Here is a 19,439-nt window from a genome sequence, read left to right as displayed (position 1 = left end):
AGCAGCTTTACATATGTACGTTATAATTTAATCCATTTCTCGTGTTAAGTTAGTGGAAAAAATATTGCTTATGGAGACAGGTAAACACAGTTTAAAAATAATTTGATCAACTCGGATTTAACAACGAGTCGAAAGTAATCTTCTTTTTTAAAAATCGGTTTATTAAATATTTTTTTATTTTCCTTAATTACAATGGAGTCCCGTTAAACTGCTAGATAGCAGGGTGTCAAATGGTTCTTAATAACAATCCACTTATCAATTTTAAATAATTTAATACAATAAACGACTATCAAACGAACATGCGACTGAATCTTTTTGTCTTCTCTGATTTCACAATTTTTGTTTGTGCATAGTTAATATCGTCTTTATTTATTTTTTTATTTTTTATTTATTTATTATTATTTTTTTAACTGCTACATCATTATTAAACAATTAAGATAACATTAATGTGGGGAAAACAGACTTCAAAATACCCCCACAGAATATGAAATCTATTGTCACAATTATTTTATCAGTACATTGGTTTAACCGGTAATAAATCAAATTTAAATTGCGAGGGGGTAAAATAGAATAATATTAATAAGTCATCTAAACGTGGCTAAACCGTAGTTTGAAAATGGCCTTGAAAGCCGAAACAGCTGTAACAATAACAAAAACCAAAAAATACTTGCAGAACTTAATAATTATATTATTAAATTTGATTTTAATTCAATTAAAAAAAATTTAAATGGAGTTCTACGAATTAAACACAAAAACAATAAATATAGTCTTTATTGATTAAATATTGCAGTTTGAGGTCTCATTAAGTTATTCCAAATATATAATTTTTAATTATTAATAATATTACATTATTATTTTAAAACGTGCAAATGAGATATTTATGATAAATAAATAAGAAATAAAAACTAAAATCCGAACTTTTTTTCAACTTACATCTTTTTCAACATGCTTCTCTTTCGGAAAATTAGTTTATAACGTTTTTTATTGTCATGGGTAATATATCATTTTTATGTTATTTAAAAACGATTATAGTTTCGAGAAGCATGAAATGAAAATAAATGCTTTGGATCCCTTATGAATTTTGGAAAAAAAAGTACCTTAGTTGAGTTCATAGCATGTAGGCAGACATTTATTCTAAATAAATTTACAATCAAATTAATTACGGCTACAGTCGTGTTGATTCAAATGTATTTTTATAATGAATCATACAAACGAGATGAAACACTACAAAATTTGTCAGTAGGGCACAGGATCTAGGTAGGCGTCAATTTTCATCTGGCAAGGTAGACTTAAGGCTTTGTTTTATCACAATGCGGTTTTTAAACGAACAGACGCAGAAGTAATGAAATTACTTCGTCACTTGTTTACTTACATCAGATTTTAATGAACTTATTTTCAAGTGACGCATCAGTGAACAAAATTATACGGTCGAAGTATGTAGATTGCAGATAACAACGAAATAAAGAAGAGAGAGATCAGTTTAGCCGAATAAATTTTAAAAGCACAGAGAAAAACAACACACTATTGTTCTCATTTCATTTACCTATATGTAAGTGACCTGGTAGCAGAATACAAGTATGGTATGTTTTCTCTTCGTTCCAGAGAGAAATAAGGTCTAAGGACGGAATTACACAGGAATTTCACCTACCAATATTACACGGCTAGAATTACACATGGAGAGAATAACATCTAAGGTACTAATATATTACGCTGTTAGAATTAGACACCAACGGAATAACACATTACAAAATTACACAAGTATTGAATTACACCTACTGGAATTACACGCGTGAAAAAAAAGTTTAAATTTTAGTGTCTGCTAAATAAATTTAATAACACATGTTCAGGAACAACTTAGAAAAACTTATTTTTAAGGTTATACCCAACAATGTAAAATATCATTGAAGAAGAAGATAATACTAATAACTCTAATAGAAACATGAAACAGAACAAGACACAGAAAACTAAAAAGATAACGGTTACAACTAAGAATCGAACCCAGGATCTGGGACCTTTTTATTAAACGTCAAATTTCAAATTCAGAATCAACAATATCATCTGACAAACTAATTTTCCCCATATTTTGTGACAGCTCCCTTTTTGTCGAGTTGTTAAGACGCCTGTCCCGGTAACACAAGAGATCCTGGGTTCGATTCCTAGTTGTGACCGTAACCTTTTCAATTTTCTGTGTCTTGTTCTGTTTCATGTTTCGTTTAGATTTATTAATATTATTTTCTTCTTCGATGATAAAAAATAGGTGTATTTAAAAACGTGTGATGTTGCATGCATCGACAAAATAATTTCCATCGATGGCTGGATGCGATAAGAATGGAATTATAAGACAACATAATTAATATTATACCGTTTAACATGAAAAGAATCAGTTGTGAGTGGTTTCCACTTCATTTTATCGTTTCGCGATAAAATGATACCTGATAGAGAAGGTTTTATACAGCAGCTAAAGCACAATAATTACAAGTGCCTACTAACTAAAGCACGGGTTGATTTCATGCAATATCCCAAACAATTCATTTGATTTTGACTAATATTATATTGTCTAACATTGAGGATAATATTAACGTCTCACAAATGAAATAAAAATAGACGTTTAAGAATTGAACCCAAGACGTCTTCATTTCCGGGGAAGTGCTCTGATTACTGAGATAATTGTACCATTTCAACTTACGTCGTTTTTAACTGTATCATACTTGAACACAAATGAAACAAAAAAAACAGGCGTCTAAGAATTGAACACGAGATATTGAGGAAGTTTAGTAATCACTTGAATATTTCGGTAAAAGAATGAAACTGCAGTGTGTTTGGGATTGTTTTATGTTTGTTTCGAGAGTATGAAATACATTATTATTTCAAATGTTGATTCTGTTTTCATTTATTTCGAATTTATTTTTGTTTTTAATGATGTATTTCATAGTTTTCAAAATAAATAGTTTACGGAGACAGAATAGTTTAAATTCTTTGTATAACTCCTCTGTTGAAAATGTTCTTTTCCGATTATACACAACTTTGATGATATAATTTTGAGTTATTTGTAAATATATGTGCATGAAGCGCACCGCCCCATTATTCCGTATATGAGTGAAGATTGCACCAAAGAAAAATAAATATTTTTCAGTTTTTCAACATTGAGCACTTCTTTTAGTCTGTAAAATGTGTATCGAAGATATCTTAATTTACAGACGGTATTATTAATTTGTGACTGCCAATTTAATTTTGTATCAATAATAATAACTAAATATTTATTTTAGGGTATTGTCTCGTATTAATTAGTTTATAAGGTCGTAAGTCAAAATTAACTAAGTATATGGATAGTGTACACGATTTCTTTCAGTTCTAAGAGCTTATTTAGTTCACCCCCATCCATTAATAAACCAGTTATTTTGCATAACGAGCGACAATATCAAAAAAGTTGTGTATATTAACAGCTTATCCGACCCCTTGTACGCCGCGCTATGCTGACCCTTGTCGGAATCACATTCTGACCGTGCTCACAAATATCGCTAATTGACCATAGGCGACGGATTTCGTCAAGACCGTATTCACACAGGGCTTTATCGATCGTCCGTGCCAGACCTGCTAACACTCTTCACAATTTTTTTCAATTTACATATTACAATTAAAAGGTTTTTCAGGCTAATAATATTTGCTTAAAAATAGTATGCTTAACTTTCAGTCTGAAAGTTATAAGCTTGACTTGACAAAAAATTGTTTAAAATTATGATATTTTAAAACGATGTATTTTTTATTATTAGTTTATTGATAAAGTTTAGATTATGCCCTAGCTTCTTCAGCTATATTTATAATATTTAAAAACGTTCTTAATTTCATATTTTATTTATTCAATTAATATACTTAATTATTCTGATTGGTTACACGTTTTTACCACGTGTTTCCGAACGCCGCGTATGAAAGCAACTCTCATTTTTATTGAATTATTCGCAATAGTGTTTGTAATCCCACTCAATAAATTTAATCCCAAAGGTCGAGATAAAATGTTAATAGAGATAAGCCCATAAATTTACTCGTAAATTTACTGCCATTGAACGCCAAATGCCGACTGGTTAGGAAAGGTAAAAAAAATCCACTAATGATCGTACCTGCTCCAGTGGTGCACACTAATCAATTGCCTTTGAATCGAGAAATCGCTGGTTCAATTCCCGATGCAGTATAAAAAATGATGCCTTGGATAGTTCTGGTTATGGAAATGGGTGATGATATAACAAACAATGATAAAAAATATTTTTCCAAAAGTTTAAGTAATTGAAGAACTTGGAATAAAAACCTTAAACGTGCTTGATTTCCCAAAAGTTTTTATTTTATTTTTTAGTTGTTTGTTCGTGGGTTAATGAAACGGTTCTTGTTAAATGTTTCTAAAAAATCATAGATCCTTCAAATCAACTTTCATAAATATTGCAATTTTTTTTAAAACTACATATTATTCGCTTTTCTACCGCTAGATGGCGTTATAATCACTTACTGTTTGACGTATGTGAATTGCTATTTTTCGTAGTAAATTCTAAACGCAAAATAATATTCTACACCATTTTCCGGTTCGGGTTTTCTTTAAATAATGGTTAACGTTAACTAGCATGTTCATAGGTTTATTTTTATTAAAATTTGTCTTGGAAAATGTATCTTTAACTTGTGGAACGCCAAACCATCATATGACCCATCCAACTTATTCAGTTGAACGCCTGCGAGCACTACGGATCAGATTCGGAATTTTCTAAAAAAGCGATTTTGAGCCTTAAAGTATGTTCGTATATCACTCAAATAAATGTTATTCTATTAGCAAGGAAATAATGTTTTGTTATTTTGTCGTTTTGTCACGTGCAGACTAATTTATTTTATTGGAAAAAAATTGTATAAAGTACTACGTGTCCTATTATACAGGTCAAAAAATCTTCGACATATCGTTACTGTCTCTCAGCCGAGTATATAACCGCCTAACCCCTCGCCCGATCCTTACTGTTCAATACCTACTGATTTTTTAACGGTCACCGGAGACCACAATTTCGTTTTTTACTGCAAATATTGTCAGGAATAACTGGTTAAAATAGGTCAAGTAGGTACGTCCCTTATTTATTTAGAGGAAAACATCATATTAATGTATTTTCATTGTAAATGACACTTAAAGCTGTATGAAAATAATGAATCAAAAACATCTTTGATTACTTTATATCTTTTTTAAGCGAACTTGGGAGATTTTTTTATTTCAATATGTGAAGCTATTTTGGGGAAACTACTAGTGCAATAAACACACAATTTTGAAGAAAACTCATTTGGCGCACGGCGCGGCCGCGGCGCGGCAAACACGGTTGATGATTCTGTTTTTAGCGATACGTCGAGGTACGTAGGCTTTCTAGAGGTTGAGACGAGACAATATCCTAAAATAAAGCTAGAATTCTAACGACGTACGTGAAGCAGCTGTGCACAAAAAATGCGACGCATGGCCCAGGTGTATTGGACAGAGCTACGGTTGAATTTGCCCTAGCAAATCTCTAAAATAAAATGGGAATCTTAACGATATAAGCGAGTCGTGTAAAACAACATTTGATGAACGTAATACTAAAATCTGAAATGTTTCTAGAGGGATTCTTCGGGAAATTACTAATTTAACGAATATATAAATAAAATGTTGTGCTGACCGCAAATATAGTTGAAAAAAATTTTCAAACCATTTTAAATAAAACATTTTAAGGCGATGCACTACGTAGTAATACAAAATAAAGTGTTTTTGGTTTGAAAATTTGGTCGCCTAGAAATGTTTCAGTTCTTTCAATCAAATACTGCGAGTAGAATACATCTTGGCCTTTGAAATCATTGAGTATTTTTTAGATTAGTCTTTTTATCGGCCCAGAAAAAAATATTGTATAAGGCCTATGAAAACTGCTTTAAAGTTCAAAATCTCCTACTAATGAAACCATTTTCGGTTATGATTTTATTGTAAAATTTGGAAAATTATGTTATTTTTAAAATGATTGAAAAAAAAATTCATGCCTGAACATCCAAAAAATAAAATAAAAGGCACTTTTTGACCATGTTTTTTTCTTGCATAAATCAAAACAGGCGGATGGTGTTAAGCGGGAATTTAAACATTATCGCCATCTACGTGAGAGCTGTTATTGATAGCGGCTCGATTTAAAATATTACATGACGTAGTGCATCGCCTTAATGGTAAGGTCCTGTTTCTATTGATCTTAAATATAAATAGGTTTATCCGCAGGGATCCCTCTAGAAACATTTGCGATTTTAATAATACTTCATTAGGATTAATTAAAATGTGAGCGTAGAGCAAGCCCCCGTTTTCGAGTTGTATGTCGGCTTAAGACAATCCTTAATTTTAAATATTAAACACCTTGCATAACTAAATAGAACTACCAAATAAGTAGGAATATAGGTTTATAATAATAAGTGAAAACAATTCTAGGGGTGTAGGTACAATGATGTAAAGTATATAAGTACTTCCCTTTGAAATTAATTACTTTTCACTATTTTCCAGTTTTGCTTAGCGGACGTGTAAATGTGTTACTAACTATGTTTCATTTTACGTTTCAGAAATGTTTACTACAATTTTGACAATTCTTCTTATTGTTTCAACGGCTGGGACACAAACAGAAGATGTCTGGGATTCAAAGGTAACAATTTACTTTTATTTTGTTTTGATTTTAAGTTAAAAGAAACATACGTATTTCACTTTCTTAACTTAAAAGTTAACATTAAAAAAATTATAAATATTATTTCTTACTACCTAACTTAGTGAAGTACTTAGTGATTATGTAAACTAACTAACTAACCATCAGTACGCAGAGAGGACGAACCGTCAAACTACTCAAACTTGGCACACACTCCTTGATTCATTTACATTCATGCATCCCTTCTGTTATTCTGATTGGCATCAATGTCTTAGAAAATTAGTAATTTAAAAAAATAGACATAATTTTATACATATATATTATATAATTATTTAATTTTGTGATGAATGGTTTATACTGAAACGCAATAACTTTGAATGGATAGGTTCATCACCATACATGTTTAAAAAAAAAAAACTTACAATCCTCACAGCTTCCTAGCTACTCGTATCTTCGTCGGTGCAAACAGTGTACAAACAACTTTAATTCAAATGTATTATGTTTAAAAAGTGAGTTATTCAAAATAATTCTTCATAATCCTAACAGTTTCCACGCTACTCGTATCTTTGTAGGTGCACAAAGTGTACAAACATCTTCATAATACATTATCTTTGAAAAGTGAGTTGTTTAGAATAACTCTTCATAATCCTAACAGTTTTCAAGCTACTCGTACCTTCGTCGGTGTAAACAGTGTACAAATAACTTTAATTCAAGTATATTATTTTTGAAAAGTGAGTTATTTGAGAAATGACTAATGATTTTAAGAATTAAAAATAAAATAATGAAAGCAAAGATTTAAGGTAACACTGTGGGGAAATATACAAATTAATTAAACTCATTTTTCCACTCTTATCGAAGATCAATGATCTAAAAAGAAATTACGATTTTGATTCCGCTGTTTTCGCGGCAAAAAACTACACGCACGTCGAATTGGCAAAGTACAATAAATAATTTTCCTTTTTTGTTTACAGCTTTGTTCCGAGGAATCCACTAACCAGAAGAACCCGGTGATATGGCTGACGTCTCTCACGAAGGAACAGAAGGTGGACTCGGAGCCACTCTGCATCACCGAGGCCCAAGAACTTGTGACAAGAGAGTGCGACGAAACCGGTTGGATCCCAAAACACGACGAGGTTCCTGATTGCGCGCGCACGCAAACAAGAACCTCAACGGAACTATGTCCTCCGGGATTTAGCCCAGTGCTTACTTCAAAAAATAAAATACGATTCTGCTACTTATTGACAGAGCCCTCGAAATGGGATAACCCTTGCTTCAACTTAGGATCAACGCTGACGATTTTCGATCTAGATTATGATGAGGTAGAAGCTCTGATCAGTAAGCCGGCTTTTGAAGACATTAAGCTAGCATGGCTGCCAGTCAAACGATCCATTCCCTTTGGACCCTTGGCCTGGTCTCTTCCAGGGGAGAAATGGGGGGAGGCTGTAACGGTTGATGACAATTTTTATTTCTCGCGATATTCTATTGTTCAAGACTGCCTGCTTTTAGACTTTGAAAAGCAAACGATGAAGACGGAGAACTGTTCTTTCAAGTATCCATCTCTCTGCTTATCTTGGAAGGAACACTTGCTGCCGCTTCACTGCCCCGAAGGATATAAGGCTGCTAAATATGGCCACAGCGATGGTTTGTGTTACGGCATCGAGGTTTATGAACCCGGCTCCACCTGGCGCCAGTTCATTGAATCTTCATGTCCGAATCCTTTACAGATATTGAGCAAGGTGGAAGGCCACCTGGTGAACGAAATAGCGTCCACGTACGATTTTGATTTGATGACACATTGTTGGTCTGGATTGTATTGGTCAGAAAAAGAATATTTATGGTACCCGAATACGACGGTTTCTTACATCAACTGGGATCGCAAGACTAACTACGAAAATGCTAGTTATACAAAAGGAATAATAAGCAAGAATCATCTTTGGTTGCTTGCTGACGAAAATACAAACTTATCTTGTATGGCATGTCAAATAAGAGCTGATATAAAAGAAGCCGAAGTATCCCTGCAAACGAGCGGAGATCCGGACGTTTTGCATCTCGTTATTTACCATCCAAATAGCCTCTGGAAAGTCCCAGAAGATCCTGGTGTACAATGTTTCTCCAATGCTAAAGGATTTTTTCTTAAAGCCGAGATTGAAGACGAGCCGTACAGGCAAGTGAAATTACGATTCAGCAAGAATCTCAATACTGACCAAACCTACGACGTAGAAAAGACTGTGTTTGAAGTCGAGCGGATAAGTGACGAATCAGGAGAATACTGGTGCGAAGGTCACAACTCCCATAACTTCAAATTAGTTCAGTCCAACAAGATAATCATTCCATCTAAAAAATTAGATAGACATGACTTTGTTTTGAAACTCACACTAATCGACATTTGTCCGGATATAACGATGTGTAAACCTAATTGGGAAAATGAAGCCGAAAAAATTAAACAGTATTTGACTGTCAGAAGTGCTAAATTTATGAAAATAGATAGCATTGACGCGTCTTTCAATATGCAAGCGACGGTTCACTTGAGCGTCAAACTGATTAGCAGCTCTAACTGCGACAGCAAATATTGCAAAATTATCGATACGTATTCATTATTGTTAGATATGTGCAAGAATATATTTACGCATAATCTGATTTCATTGAAGAGTACCGAGTATTGTTTACCCTTTGGGGAAGTAGAGAACTGTCTTCTTCACTGGGAATTGACTGCTATTGGAGAAAATGTAGCGCCGAAGGAATTTTGTATGCAAAGTAATGGACTGCCAGTCACAAGGAAGTGCCGCGGTTCTTTCTTAGAAGGTGGGACGTGGGGAATCGTAGAAGGAAACTGCAGTGAAAACTATGAACCCACCAACAGAACCACGTTTCTATATCAAGTAGCGAAAGGGTATACAGACATTTCAACCACATCGTCGTTTCTCACCCACGATTTAATTTCCATATTAGCCGACAAAGAAGACCTCATTCCTGCTGACATATATTTCTTGGCAATGTCATTGAAAACAATTGTACACATGTCGGATGAAAATATTAGTCTTATTGACTGGGGTGACTCCATGAATATTGCCAGGGCTGTGAACAGTTTGATGGAAGTTGACGAGGATTTTATGAACTTAGCACAGACAATGAATTCTTCCAATATGCTTCTCGAATCGGTAGAGGTTATATTGTCGATGATAGCATTAAATAAAAGTAACAACGCCAGTTATGAATTCAAAGATGAGGGAATAGACCTCTCAGTAACACCTCTGTTTTTAACCCACATGTCTTCTCCTCACATAAACAATATTTCCGGCGTAGCTCTCGCTCGTAGACCTGGTGTTAATTCGTCACTATTCACAGATTTAAACGTTATTTCGCTGACGTCTAATATGTCCATTTTCGACGTATTGGCAATACCAAACTTAGAAGTAGCCACTTGGATGACTCAGGACCTATTAAATGCTATACAATTTCGGAATCGATCGACAAACATCACATCTGACCATGTAATAACTCAACCGCAAATTATAATCGAAGCGTTTTTTAGCGATATCATTTTTCAAGAAACAAAAAAAATTAAAGACATAATCAATAGTAGAATCATGAGCGTTTCAGTTCCCGGTTATGAGTCTGATCTCCCCCTTCCTTTGATATTGATATACAAAAGATTAGACGAAAATACTAGCACGGAGAGGGCGTGCGCTTACTGGGACTATGGGAGCACTCATTATTCCGATGGACAGTGGTTGGAGCAAGGGTGTTATCACTTGGGGAGCCACGAAGATATGGATGTGTGCGCTTGTCTACATCTTACACACTTTGCTCAATTGGTTCTGGGGTATCGCGGCAGCGGTGAGAATGGGGGCGAAGTCATAGTGCTGTACTACCATGGTCGAGCGTTGAATGCCATCACTCTTGTGGGCTGTTCTTTGTCCCTGGTAGGGATAGCTGGAATTGCAGCTACGGCTATCGTGTTTCCAGCCTGGCGACAGAAGGCCGGATCCAAGGTCCTGCTCCAGCTCTCTGCGGCCATAGCGCTGCAGTCAATAATGATGGTTTCGCAGGATGCACTAAATAACACCGACATCGAGTGCACAGTTTTAGGGGCTATGCTGCACTATTCCGTGCTTGCCGCGTTCATGTGGATGTTGCTGACCGCATTGTTACAGTTTGCCCGCTACGTTCGGGTACTGGGGGCACAGCGACCAGTCAGATTCATGCTGAAGTTTTCTCTAGCTGGATGGGGTTTACCCATTCTTCCGGTGGCAATTCTGCTAATAGTAAGTCCTCGGGCATACTTGCCACCCTCGAATGTCGTCTCCAAAGATGTTCCAGGAACCGCGCCCGTTCTGATCCGAGATTCTTCCGCTATATGCTATCCGCAGGGCCTTAACTTGTACCTCACAGTGTTGCTTCCAGTGGGATGTATTATAGTGACTAACTTGACTGTGTTTGTCTTGGTGATGCGATCTATTCTCCGGGGGCCTGACGGTAAAAGACGTTCTGTGGACCCCGAGTTGGTAATGTCCCAGCTTCGTCTGTCTGTTCTCTTGTTTTTCCTTTTGGGTTTGTCGTGGATTTTCGGGTTGCTGGCCGTCACGGGAAATGAAATCCTTTTCTCGTATCTCTTTTGTCTCACTGCTACACTTCAAGGGTTCGTTCTATTTCTCTACTTCATTGTATGCGATCCAGCTACGCGAGTGCTGTGGGTATCTTTAGTCCGAGAGCGGTCTCGTTCTCGTTCGCGGTCCTCTGTGAAGGAGGTTAGCGGGTAGATTTACAGAAGTACTACAGATAACATCGTGAGACGGGGACACTGAGAATGATTGTAATTAATGTGAGGGAACAATACCTGGTGAGGAGAGACAGCAGCGTTCGGCAGTTGGCGACCTATTGAGAACAGCGGCCGTCGCAATAATCTGCTCGATGGACCCTACATCATTATACTTGCTATATCACTACACAGGGAGCCGAAAGTCTTGTTCACGATACTGAAATAATTTTATAATATTTATACTTTTGTCAGAATTTTCGCTGATTTAATATTTCTATATAAAATTCTAATTGATGCATTTGATGGTCCAGATTTGCTTGCATTGATAAGCTTTCGGATTCCACCACGTAACAGGTACTAGCAGTTGGGATTTATTTCAATGCAGAAATTTTTGATTTATTTAATTCTAGAGTAACACCACACATGAGGCCCTGAGGAAAATAAATTCCCACAGGGCCTATGTCATCTTTTGGGATGCTGTTTAAAGAGCATTCTTTAAGGAAATGGAGGTGAGGAAGTTCTGGGAAGGTAAAAGGTATGAGGGTTGGATAGGAATCTAGACATCAGGGTGTCCAAAAGTGACAGACATATTAATATATATGTAAAAGATCCTGTAAAGGTTGTCAATAATTAAACTAACGAATACATGAATGTCCCTAATGTTGTGTGCTATTTTCTCTTAATGTAATAATAATACATGTAAAAAAAAAAAAAAAAAAAAAAATAATAATGGATGTATGTATGTTTGTATGCTGCCTATTTTTTTAAACAGGCTTCCACACGGGTATTTTAGCGTTAGGAAATATTATAATGTTAATATTTTTTGTACTTTTAAATTCTTATTTAATCAGGAATTGAACCATTATTCACAAGTAATAGTAGAATTAGATAAAAAATATCATAACATTAGAAATAAGAAATGTAAATAACTAAACTAACCAGCAAAACCTTCTAAGAAAACCAATCGTTAGTATAAGAAAAACTAGACAAACATTAAAATTTTATGCATCCATCTTTTACCAACTTTAGTTGGCATTCTCCAATCCAACGTTTACATAGTCGTGGGAACAAATATTCAAACGATATTGATATATTTGACAATAAGTTGAACTTAGCTAACGAACGCCGTATTTATTTCTACATATTTTATTAATGAGTGTTAACAACAATTTCATAAATTTTTAATATTGTTTTTGTTAAACAAGAGGATATTCGCAGATGATTTATTTTTATGATACTTGTTAATATTTTATATTAATTCATATGTATTTTTATTATATTGAACTGGAAGACATTGGCAGACGACTTATTTTTATGTTACTTGTTAATGTTTTATGTTAACTCTTATGTATCTACTTTTATTATGTCATTTAAAACAAAGATGTACTGCATTGCATGTAAAAGCTGTTAGGGCGTTTAAATAAAAGATAAATAAATTATATATACTGCTGTTATCCTAATTTAAAAAAAAATAACTTTTTAAATTCATATGTTTACATATCCCGATGACTTTTCCTTTTGATTTATAAATATTGGTCGGAACTACAGCTTTCAATCCCAGGAAGTTTTTTCATAACTGGGCTTAAGCTGCTATCATTTTTCAATCCCAGGATCCCGGTCCTGGCACCGCGAATTCAAATGTTTAAATTATTATTAAAAAATAGGATGGCAAAAAATTTTTTATATTTATTTTTCATAGATTAATTAACATACATTATAAACAAAATTTCAATAATATGAAATATTAATCATTAGAAAACTTAAAATTTGCGACTTAAAATGCGAACTCAATGTGAACAAAGTATTCGAGATTTATTATTTTTTAAATTTTTTATCTAGATGAAAGAAAATTACATTTTCATTTATTTTACTAGAAATAACTAATACATTACACATAAATACATTATATAACAATATTATTCACTTTCAGAGTTTTGTTGATTGAGCATAAAAGTGAATAATTTATTTTTAAATGTACTTACACTTTTATAATTTTTAATTTAGTCTGGAAGGCAATTATATATGTTGCCCCCCTCGTAACCAATGGATTGCTTGCCATTGGAGTATGTATGATGTTTAATGTATGTTATCGTGTTTGCACGTAAAGCCCCGTGGTCTACAGATCACACTGTTACACGTCGCAACGGATTACATGAAACGCGCTCTGTCTCTTCTGTACAGTGTTACTGGAACGAGACGGAAGCGTATCACGTGACCTTCTAGGCTGTACCAGATGACATCGTGTGATGGATTTTTATTTGTTTGTTTATTATTGAAAAAAAAAAGAAACTTTGAATTCTACATTTTTGTTGCTGGTACACCTGTATGTAATATCTTTTAGTTGAACGTTACTTTTGTGATTCCTGTACGCAAGCCAATGTACGAAATCACAACCGATGAGGACTTGATCCATTAAAAGAGTATGAAAATTGGCCAATCATTCCATTAGGTCCCGCGGAGGGGGCATCTTCTGTGTTATTCTATAGAGTTCTGTAAGGATATTGTGGGGAGATGGGAAGGGGGTGGGAGAAGGGAATACATGACGCTAGTATTGCCACGATAAACAAAACACACCATTGACGCACAGTCCTAGATTAGGGCTGGCAAATTAGATATTATATGAGAATTTTTAAATCGAATTATATAAAATGAATTATTATTTTTTTGGTAAACTAATGTTTAAGACAAGATTTTTTATGCATAGCACAAAGGGTAACAATCGCCTGAAACACTCATCCACATTGAAAAATCTGCTGATAAAAGATACATGACGCCAACGGGACTCGAACCCGTGTCCCTTCGATTTCCGGTCGACAGCTCTGACCACTGAGCTATGGCGGCTTATCTCTTATCCGCGAAATAATTCAATATATACTAGTGTTTCATTCAACAATTACTGCTTGTTACATTTTTAGACAACGAATTACGAAGGGACCCGGGTTCGAGTCCCGTTGGCGTCATGTATCTTTTATCAGGAGATTTTTCAATGTGGATGAGTGTTTCAGGCGAATAATTATTTCTTGTAAAATAATATATAAAATGAGCTGTGAAAATGTTTAAACAGTCGCTATAGTAAAAAAAGAAGCTAATATTATATTTGGTGATGCTGTGCAGTGGGAACAATTTGAGAGGCAGGTATGGATACCGTTGCCCCGGGCTGTCCGGGGCTTGTCCAGGCTTGTCCGGGTTGATGGGGTAAGGTTTGTCTACATGGCGATGGGCGGCGGATGATTCTGCCCACCTGCTGAGAGAGACTGAAGACTTAAGGGAGACGACCCATCGCCTTGCAGTGCAGTTACGAGGGATGGATTAATACGCCCGTCACTCCTGGACACACTCCCAAAGATGACATAGGCCCTTAGGGAAATAATTTCCATCATGTCCTCCTGTGTGGAGCTAATTTAAAGAACGTTGATTTTGACTATTGAATGTCTGAGATCGTTAATATAGAAATATAAAGTTACTGATATTGTTCTAAGAAGATGTTAGAAACTATTGCCTGAAACTGGGGTTTCTACTACATCCTAAAAAACATTTAGATAACATAGATGTTAGAAACTATTGACGCCGGATATAGACTTTAGATATTGAATGTTTACTGTTTTCTTTTTAGATATTGAATGTTATTCAGGATTCAATAAAACTTTCCCTACAAAAGTAGGGAAATTACATTTATAAATACATTTAAAGTTACATTTATAAGGCTGTTTCTTAAAAAAATAACTTGAAACAAATAAAAATCCTGGAATCCCCGGATTAAGATAAGCGCAGCACCGGGATTACGGTGCTGACAAAGGTCCGGGATTTCCGAAAGAGTTAAACATCCACAATAAACTTTCAATTGTCTATCTGTAACGTACTTGATACTTAGAAAACGTTGCTTGCCAAAGTGAGAATCCAACATGGAGAAACTTATCACTGTGTTTGGCAGGAGAAGTAGAGGAAGGTCACCAAATCGCTAGAGTGACCAATCATCACTGGCGTCCGGACGTCAGTGTTCTTGGCACTCCACGCAGCGAAGAACCGCGAGTGGAGGAGCCTTGGCCACCAGGGAGAGGAGGTCATCTTCCCCAGCAATGAGGAACAGAAAGAAGAAGAAGACAAATTAAAATAAAATTATGATATTACAGTCGACAACCCTCACACAGCCTGTTGTACAGTATCCTTTTAAATAATTTGAGTCCAATGGTCCAATGAATGGATGCCAACTGTGACACCGACGAAGAAATTGGTAGCCAGGTTCAAAGTGGCAACCACCAAGAATGCTTTTTATATAAGGTTATATATTCTCTGATTATGTAACTTTTTTAGATGATGATCATAACACAAACTACACGGAGAAAAATGAGTATTGTACATTCATTAAAAATCTCTAAATAATAATTATCCACGTCCGTCTGTTTGGGCGATTAGTTCTTCTAAACTTCTAAACTAGACATTAGATTTTGATATTGCTTTCACTGTCATTTAGAGAATTTATTCCGTAGGGTTTATATATCAAAAAAATCTTCGTTATTTGTGCTCTCAAAACATGAAAGATAGTCGAGCGATATCGCTGAAAATGTCAAAGTTTGTTCTTATTAGTGCCAGGAGTTTTTAGAGTGTGGTCTGAATGGTAGAAGAAGCGTGAACGCTCGAGGAATACTTAACGCTATATCTCAGCACCGGAATGAGATACGGAGTCGAATTATATAGTACTGAATGGTGGAAGAAGTAGGAGACGGCCGAGAAAGACATTAGTAATAGCCAAAGATATTGTTCTTCCAATATCTTTGGTAATAGCGAAGCTTTGCGTGGTCCACTAGTTATTCGTAACGGATTGTTGATTGACCGGTCGGTGGCCGAGTTGACATCGCGCTTGGGTCTCACCCAGGCGTAGTGTGTTCAATTCCTCGGCCGGCTAAGTCCTCCATCACAACACAAGCAACATTTTCCGCTTACTGTGGTGGTAGTGGGAGATTTTCAAATATTGTCAGGTTATTCGTAACCCGGGAATGTTTGTCTTACTTTTAAAAAATAAATAAAAATGTGTTCATACACCTGCATTGCCCTGATGATATATAGGAACACGTGTTCATGCACGCATTGCCTCGATAATATAAAGGAACACGTGTTCATGCACCTGCATTGTCTTGATAATATATAGGAACACGTGTTCATGCACGCATTGCCTCGATAATATAAAGAAACACGTGTTCATGCATCTGCATTTCTTTTATAATATATAGAAACTCGTGTTCATGAACCTGCATTGCCTTAATAATATATAGGAATACGTGTTCATGCATCTACATTGCCTTAATAATATATAGGAACACGCGTTCTTGCACCTGCATTGTCTTGATGATATATAATGACGCATTGAGAAAACTTACTGATGTGAAATATTGTTAATTTATCATTAAAGAAGAAGATAATATAAATAAATCTAAACGAAACATAAAACAGAACCATAAATAGAAAATTAAAAGATAACGGTCACAACTAGGAATTGAACCCAGGATCTCTTGTGTTACCGGGACAGGCCTCTCAACCACTCGACCATTGAGACCTAGTTATTAAACGTCATATTTCAAATTCAGAATTAACAATTTCATCTTGCAACTATTCATTTATTAAAAATCTGATCAAATTGTACATATTTCTGTTAAAAAATGGGACGGCAGGCCTTTGCCGAATGAATTGACATACTTCCTAAAAAAGTATCAGTTAAAAGCGATTTTTTGATGAGGACGGTGGAACACTTGTTTATCCAAATACTGATATTGATACTGACTTACTGATATTGAAAAGAACACGTGTTCTCGATATATTCTGAATTACTAATATTTTATCACGAAATTGATTTTTTTAACAAAATTTTCCCCGCACGATATGAGAAAATGTAATGATTTTTATGAACATGTCTTCCGATATCGTGATAATGTATTCCTCTTTAATTAAAAGTTGAACAGCAAACCTAACATTTTATTTGTTAAAGGCCTGGAATTCCGTTTTTAACTGGATTACGAACAATTTGAAGAGATTCTTAATAAATTAGCAATATTCAATATTAGTAGCTCTTCTCCATACACAATGATCCAGGGTGTTTTTACAGCCGTATCTGTGGGGTGATGAAATAAACGGGGGAGTGAAATGAACGGGAGAGTGAAATAAAAGTAGGTGTGAAATAAACGGGGGAGTGAAATAAACGGGAGAGTGTAATAAACGGGGGAGTGAAATAAACGGGAGAGTGTAATAAACGGGGGAGTGAAATGAACGGGAGAATGAAATAAACGAAGTTGTGAAATAAACGGGGGAGTGAAATAAACGGGAGAGTGAAATAAACGGGAGAGTGTAATAAACGGGGGAGTGAAATAAACGGGAGAGTGAAATAAACGGAGGTGTGAAATAAACGGGGGAGTGACATAAACGGGAGAGTGTAATAAACGGGGGAGTGAAATAAACGGGAGAGTGTAATAAACGGGGGAGTGAAATGAACGGGATAGTGTAATAAACGAGGAAGTGAAATGAACGGGAGAGTGAAATAAACGGAGGTGTGAAAAAAACGGGGAAGTGAAATAAACAGGAGAGTGTAATAAACGGGGGAGTGAAATAAACGTGAGAGTGTAATAAACGGGGGAGTGTAATAAACGGGGGAGTGAAATAAACGGGAGAGTGATATAAACGGGAGAGTGTAATAAACGGGCGAGTGAAATAAACGGGAGAGTGAAATAAACGGAGGTGTGAAATAAACGGGGGAGTGAAATAAACGGGAGAGTGTAATAAACGGGGGAGTGAAATGAACGGGAGAGTGTAATAAACGAGGGAGTGAAATGAACGGGAGAGTGAAATAAACGGAGGTGTGAAAAAAACGGGGAAGTGAAATAAACGGGAGAATGTAATAAACGGGGAGTGAAATAAACGGGGGAGTGAAATAAACGGGGGAGTGTCATAAACGGGGGAGTGAAATAAACGGGGGAGTGAAATAAACGGAGGAGTGAAATAAACGGGGGAGTGAAATAAACGGGGGAGTGAAATAAACGGGAGAGTGTCATAAACGGGGGAGTGAAATAAACGGGGCAGTGTCATAAACGGGGGAGTGAAATAAACGGGGGAGTGAAATGAACGGGGGAGTGAAATAAACGGGGGAGTGAAATAAACGGAGGAGTGAAATAAACGGGGGAGTGAAATGAACGGGGGAATGAAATAAACGGGGGAGTGAAATAAACGGGGGAGTGAAATAAACGGGGGAGTGAAATAAACGAAATAAACCAGGATTTTCTTTCCCCACCACACAAATTAGTGTTGTTTCAGCGGCGACCTGTGGATTTTGATTATAAGGAAGGTCTGAGGATAATGATGTTGGTTTGTAGGTATTTAAATAAATGGCGGTGTCGTAATGAACCTTGGCTAATAATCGCGAGTTCAAATATCAGCGTGCGCTAGTAATTTTTATTTAATTATTGAAGAACATATCAGCAATTTTTAAACGAAAATTTGAAACATATAATTCAGGACTTGAACCCAGGACATTCACCTTGCCGGGGCGCTGATCTACTACCTGAGCTAATGAGTTCCTATTTCCTTTAGTCGTATTTAACGGTATCAAACTTCGAATAAGAACTACCAAAATTATCTTAATTTTCTCACCGCACATTTTTATTGGCTGCTATCTTTATGAATGATCATAAGATTCTTCACGAACTAAATGCAACCTAGATGGTGTCTTGGATAAATATATCTCATTTATATTTTAAGCAGCACTCTGGCAGAGGCGAAGATCCTGGGTTCAAGTTCTATGAGTTTTCTCTTTCAAATCTTCGTTTAAAAATCGCTAATATTGTCTTCAATAAATAAATATTACACTTAGAGGTTTTACTTTTTAAGTTATTAAAAAAAAATATATTTGATTAATTTGTGTTATTTCACAATTAATGATTTAAAATAAAACATCATAAAAGAAATATAATTAAATATACATTTTAATACATATTAATTAAATTCATGTGTTACTTTGTTGTAATATTAATTTCTTATAATTAAAT

At 35.3% G+C, this 19,439-nt stretch overlaps 2 protein-coding genes across 2 annotated transcripts in view; one reads left to right on the top strand and one right to left on the bottom strand.

The window, feature by feature from the left end:
* The window catches only part of LOC149422877 (aminopeptidase N), a 34,911-nt gene extending 23,372 nt beyond the window's left edge, over window positions 1–11,539 (bottom strand). The window contains exon 1 of the mRNA XM_089632753.1: window positions 11,491–11,539. The gene's annotated coding sequence lies outside the window, so the exon portion shown is untranslated. The remainder of the gene's footprint in view (window positions 1–11,490) is intronic.
* On the top strand, window positions 1,674–11,421 carry LOC149422878 (uncharacterized). Its single transcript, XM_089633017.1, has 2 exons — window positions 1,674–1,694; window positions 7,625–11,421. The coding sequence occupies exons 1-2, from the start codon at window positions 1,674–1,676 to the stop codon at window positions 11,411–11,413; spliced, it is 3,810 nt and encodes a 1,269-aa protein (XP_089489143.1). The 3' UTR covers window positions 11,414–11,421.
* Window positions 11,540–19,439: the final 7,900 nt, after the last annotated feature.

This window comes from Hesperophylax consimilis, chromosome 6 (assembly GCF_061612785.1).
Source record: "Hesperophylax consimilis isolate HC1 chromosome 6, BYU_Hcon_1.0, whole genome shotgun sequence".
Taxonomy (NCBI): Eukaryota; Metazoa; Arthropoda; class Insecta; order Trichoptera; family Limnephilidae; genus Hesperophylax; species Hesperophylax consimilis.
This window is presented reverse-complemented; position numbering and strand designations above follow the sequence as displayed.

Bases quoted from the DNA above. Each gene is read 5' to 3' on its own strand.
- LOC149422878 (XM_089633017.1), top strand. From the start codon at position 1,674: ATGGAGAGAATAACATCTAAG. The intron at 1,695-7,624 runs GTACTAATATAT...TTTTGTTTACAG, and splicing joins TGGAGAGAATAACATCTAAG to CTTTGTTCCGAGGAATCCAC.